Source organism: Protomyctophum bolini (genome assembly GCF_963924005.1).
Source record: "Protomyctophum bolini genome assembly, chromosome: 20".
NCBI lineage: Eukaryota > Metazoa > Chordata > Actinopteri > Myctophiformes > Myctophidae > Protomyctophum > Protomyctophum bolini.
This window is the reverse complement of record NC_137881.1, coordinates 14,938,714-14,944,713: the sequence shown is the minus strand read 5'-3', so window position 1 is coordinate 14,944,713 and position 6,000 is coordinate 14,938,714. Positions and strand designations below refer to the sequence as shown.

Sequence of the window (6,000 nt, the reverse complement as noted above, 5' to 3'; positions counted from 1 at the left end):
ATGTTTCGTCATGTTTAATCTCAATGAACACGTCGTATAGGACGAGGAAATGCGTGATTCTCACATCCATGTGGCGTGCGCTGGTGTAGCTGTCAGACTAACTTCACGCACAAGAATATAGTTTCACGTGGCTATGAGGTAGCCTACTGTATGCACACGTAGCCTATACGCCACGTCACGCATTATCCACAGTTTCTCTGTAGGTCCGCAGAGAACCTATTCAAGCTTCGCCCTCCTCTCCGCACCAATACAATTCATCTGGTGACTGGTGGCCACCGCAGACTGTAGTATAGGCTGATTATTATTATTTATATTGGATTGCTCGCTGGTGACGTCGTGAGTTGATGCACACACCACAGTTTGGGGAACCCCTGCTCTATTAACTCATTCTGTACGGGAACCTCTTTTGGTGTTTTAAGCATTATGTTGTAGTTTGAAAAATAGCAGATCTACAAGCTCATAGCGCGGCACCGAGTGCCGCGCTATTAGCTTGTAGATCTCCTTTTTTTTAATCGTGAAAATGTGGCGCAAATCTTTGAATATATATTCTTTCGGAGCGAACGATTTGAACTCGGATATTAGATTCTGGGGGGGTCCCTGGGACAACACACTTTCAGATGGGGGTCGGCGGCCAAATACAGATAATTCTGCGGGTCCTTGACATGAAAAAGGCTGAGCACCGCTGACATAGAAACATTTTCAGAAAACTGTTTTTCTCATCTATTAATGGCCACCGGGGGCGTTGTTGGAAAAAAACCCCAGTTATAAGCCGGTCTTAAGGAGACGTTCTCAAGGCTATGGACCAGAGCTAGAGGAGGCCCAGGACACACACACACACACACACACACACACACACACACACACACACACACACACACACACACACACACACACACACACACACACAGGTTCATGGGTTTGACACGTGTCTCTATGCTATTTCTGGAATGTACTTTACACTTGCTCTCTCTCTCTCTCTCTCTCTCTTTCTCTCTCTCTCACACACACACACACACACACACACTCCGATGAATGATAGTATGTACATCAAATAAATTCTCGTTATTTCTTTATTCCCAAAAAAACGCAACCTGCTACTCGTCATTCTTTTCCCGCAACTCTGGGGGGAAAAAACAAGCCCAAAGTCAGTTGGTGTAAAAGTATAAAATTTGTTTTCTGTCTGTCTGTCCTATCCTCCAATGAACACAAATATTCTCTCCACGTTTCCTCATGACTTACTGTATCTTTGTGAGGATAATGTACATATTTATGTAGCGTTAAAGTAACAATGTAAATCAGGTGGGTGGTGTTGTGGCTTACACACGTCCCAGAATCTTTCCCCCTTCTGGCTCCAAAACTATGTAATGAACTTCCCATTGCAGTCAGAACTGCAGACTCACTCCCAATCTTCCGCCGTGGTCTGAAAACCCACCTCTTCAGACTCCATCTTAGCCCGTAGTAGGCTACTTGCCCTAGTCCCAACGACATTACAGGCATATGCAAAGGCTCGATTTATGTAGGCTAATTTAGTTTATGTAGACATAGCATAATTCTATAGTGTATACTTACTATATATTCTACTGTTAGACTGAAGATAGGTTCTTCGTGTACTTGATCCTAGATTACTATTTCTATGTATGTGATGTATTACCATGTATTGTTCTTGCTTACTGTAAGTCACAGACCTGAGCTCGATTCTACAAAAAAAACCTTCGCTCTGAAAGAATATATATTCATAGATTCGTGCCACATTTATAGCAGACGAGCTTGTAGGTCTGCTATTTTTCAAAAGCTAAAGTATAACATAACGCTTCAAACACCAAAAGGGGTTCCCGTCCTGAATGTGTTAAGAGCGTCTGAATAAATGCCTAAATTGTACATTTTAATTAAAAGGTTATTTACAGAGTTGACTCGAGACAAAGATGTCTGCACAACCACTAATTTGTAGTATAATAACGTGCGTATTATTCATATTTAGACTGATTAGAAGTGCGCTTATGTAAAACTGTGTCTCTGTTGCACAGCACACTATAAATATACTGTGTGTGTGTGTGTGTGTGTGTGTGTGTGTGTGTGTGTGTGTGTGTGTGTGTGTGTGGCAATCCCAACATGCCTGCGGTGCCAGTCACGTGACCTCAAAGCCTGCTGATATTTATACACACACACACCCCCGCACACGCACACACACACACACACACACACACACACACACACACACACACACACACACACACACACACACACACACACACGCACAGGGTGTGTCACACGCTGCTGATTAAATGTGTTTGTTATTATTCCGTCTGTGTTTCCCGAACACTTTTAGAGCCCTGTTGGTCTGTGACCCACAACTGGGTCCCAAGCCACAGTTTGGGCCACTCTTTATCACAATCGGCTGAGGCTCGTCAACCCTATATACCTGTATGGCAAGATCTATAAGCGAGCATTGTGGCGAGCATGTGGATCTGTTAATTTCATTTTTTTTATTTTTTAGTTTGTCTTTTAATATTTATTATCTGAGGTGTAATTAACATATATGTAATGAACCAAAGGATGTATCTGAGCTGAAATTAACACATTTTGATCATAAGTTGTAATGTGTTGAATAATGTTTTTAATATTTCAGACATAAACAATCCTAAACAGAATGAATAATGTTTATAACACAATACATGCCTACCTCGAGCATTAATACAGCTTTAAAATGGCAGAAACGGCCTCGGTACACACGCGTGTACTGTGCACCCGGTCATTAGTGGTTTTTAGTGCTCGGAATGGAATAAAGTACAATGTTAGGAGCTTAAAGCTGCTATAAGCAATAATATGTCAAAATTGTATTATTATTTATTTGATTTGTATTCAGACAGCCAGCAATGGGTAGAACGCTCTAAAAAATAATGTAGTCTCTGTGACACATCTAGGGGCCACAATCTGCATGCAAAGATGTTCCTAGAAGCTCTGTCATTGGTTGAAAAAAAACCCCGGTTGCAATGACTAACCAATCAGGAAGCAGACAGGTAAATCGACCAATGACAAAGCTTCTAGGAAATCTTTGAATGCAGATTGCGGCTCCTAGATGTGTCACAGTTTTTTTGGGGGAGCGTTCTACCCATTGCTGGCAATACCAAAACAAACAAAGTAATTAAAATGAAGCTTTAATAAAACTAATTAATTTGAGGTCGTGCTAAGCATAATGACGGCAGTTCACAGCCACCAATATGTTAATATTTCATAACCAATCCTAAACAGATGATGAATAATGTTTTTTGATATTTCAGGCATAACCAATCCTAAACAGCCCAAAGATGGAGCCAAGAACTTCACCTTCGACTACTCCTATTGGTCACACACAACGGTACGTGCACACACACACACACACACACACACACACACACACACACACACACACACACACACGTACATCATCTAGATATTAGCATGTGTATAATATATATATGTGTATAAATATGTATTCTCGAATGAATACCCCAGCTTTATATATCTACTGTATAGATATGAACAATAATGTATATGTATTTAATGTATAAACATGTATTTCATGTATTAACATGTATTTTAATGTATACATACTGTGTATATTCCAGAATGAAGACCCCAGCTTTGCGTGTCAAAGGCAGGTGTACAAAGACATCGGAGAGGAAATGTTACTTCACGCCTTCGAAGGTAAAAAAAAATAATATATAATACATTTTAATATTTAAATATGTTATTCTATAATGTGATGGATTTTATATTGCAAATGATCAAATCAACCTTTATTTACATTTTTAACACAAAATTGAAGTGCTTCACAGAAAATAAAAAAAAATAATAAACAAGACAAATTAAATTACATCAAGCAGATAAAGAAAAAACAAAAAAACAAGGAACATAGCATGTATAACAACAGGAGACATAGACAACAAGAATACCTAAACCATTAAAATCAGATTACATTAAAAGCCAGAGAGAAAAGGTGAGTTTTAACCCATTTAGACCTGGGAACGATTCTACAAAAGTCTTCTAAATCAGTTTTCTGAAACACCCTATGTTTCTGTCAGTGGTTCTCACACATTTTCATGTCAAGGACCCCAAGATTATCTGTATTTGGCCGCCGACCCCCATCTGAAAATATGTTGTTCCAGGGACCCCCCAGAAGCAAAGATTTGAGTTAAAAACATTTGCTCTGAAATTTTGCACCACATTTTCACGATCTTTCAAAAATAGCAGACCTACAAGCTCGTAGTGCGGCACTCTGTGCCGGGCTATGAGCTTGTAGATCTGCTATTTTTGCAATAGATAAAGCATAACATAAGGCTTTAAAACACCAAAAGGGGTTCCCACCCTGAATGGGTTTTAAGCAGGGGGCGGGGGTTGAGTCTATGTGCAGATTGGTCGATGCCACAGTATAGGGCATAACAATAGTCCAGCCTTGAGGAGATAAATGAATGGATAATACACCTAGAAGCTAAAACAGCAACGGGGCAGTTTTTTACATAATGATGTAAATGAGTGTGTTTTGTTGCAGGTTACAACGTGTGTATATTTGCATACGGACAGACGGGGGGAGGAAAGAGTTACACCATGATGGGCAAACAGGAAGCTGGACAGGAAGGCATCATACCACAGGTAACGCACACACGCACGCACACACCATAGCGTTAAAATAGAGAGGGCACTCTATTATTACATTTGGGAGAATTCCACGCCCACATATTTGTGCCGTTATGGAGCACAACTTTGTGCGCCAGTTCAAGTGGCCAAGTCATCCAGCGTGACGTATTCGGAATCTGAGTATGGCGGAAGTGCCGTTCACGCCTGTGCTTTGTGGCCGTGATACGTTACTGACTATATACACCGACTACTGGCCAATCACAATGCGGCTTTCCTACACTCAGATTTTGCAGTTCTCTCGCTCGGTGACACACCTGGATTATCTCTCTCTCTCTCTTATTCACGGAGAACACGGTCAGTGGCCAGAGAAAGACACAACGCTGGTCTGCCTTCGTTCAGTGTGTGTGTGTGTGTGTGTGTATGTATGTGTGTGTGTGTGTGTGTGTCAGTCACTCGGACACACCATATTCAACAACAACACAGACCGTGTGCACGATTCTAGTAACACAACCTGATAATGATAATACTCCACCATGAGGACCATGACGTTTTTAAAACCAGACAATAATACTTCTGTCTGTCTGTCTGTGTCTCCAGATGTGTGAGGATCTGTTTAAGAGGACAGTGGAGAACACAGACCCTGATCTACAATACTCAGTGGAGGTGAGACGTGTACCTGTCATGCCTGTCTTGTCTGTCTGTCTGTCTGTCTGTCTGTATGTACGTACGTACGTAACTAACAAGTATAACCTGTCAAGCCTTGCTATAGTATGTGTATTGGCTGGCTTACTTAATTACATGGATAAATGTAATTTATTTGTCATGTTATGCAAACAGATGTCAGGTCATTATTGATCTGGCATCCTATAGTGTTTATACTGTCAATGTACAGATTATAGATTTCCTTTGGGTATTCTACTGTTTGACAGATGATAGGATGTGTTGTTCTTGCCTACTGTAAATCTAGACTAAGAGCGTCTGCTAAATGCCTACATTGTAAATCTGTGTCTGTCAATATAGCATACAATCTCTCTCTCTCTCTAGGTATCCTACATGGAGATCTACTGTGAGCGAGTCAGGGACCTGTTGAATCCGGTCCAGTGCCGGTCAGGACTCCGTGTCAGAGAACACCCCATACTGGGTCCCTATGTAGAGGACCTGTCCAAGCTGGCTGTGACCGGATTCACAGATATACAAGACCTCATGGACGCTGGGAACAAAGCACGGTACGCACACACACACACACACACACACACACACACACACACACACCCCGGATTCACAAGACCTAATGGACGCCGGGAACAACACACGCACAGACGGACATTCCACATTGTGGAGGCAGAGTAGTAAAATTTGAAGCTTGTAGATCTGCTACTTTGGATA

At 41.3% G+C, this 6,000-nt stretch overlaps 1 protein-coding gene across 1 annotated transcript in view; it reads left to right on the top strand.

The window, feature by feature from the left end:
* The window catches only part of LOC308335100 (kinesin-like protein KIF1C), a 53,146-nt gene that overhangs the window by 14,688 nt on the left and 32,458 nt on the right, over positions 1–6,000 (top strand). Inside the window, exons 3-7 of the mRNA XM_080792084.1 lie at positions 3,279–3,355; positions 3,606–3,684; positions 4,529–4,629; positions 5,212–5,277; positions 5,659–5,840. Of these exons, the coding sequence (XP_080648210.1) occupies positions 3,279–3,355; positions 3,606–3,684; positions 4,529–4,629; positions 5,212–5,277; positions 5,659–5,840 (505 nt within the window). The remainder of the gene's footprint in view (positions 1–3,278; positions 3,356–3,605; positions 3,685–4,528; positions 4,630–5,211; positions 5,278–5,658; positions 5,841–6,000) is intronic.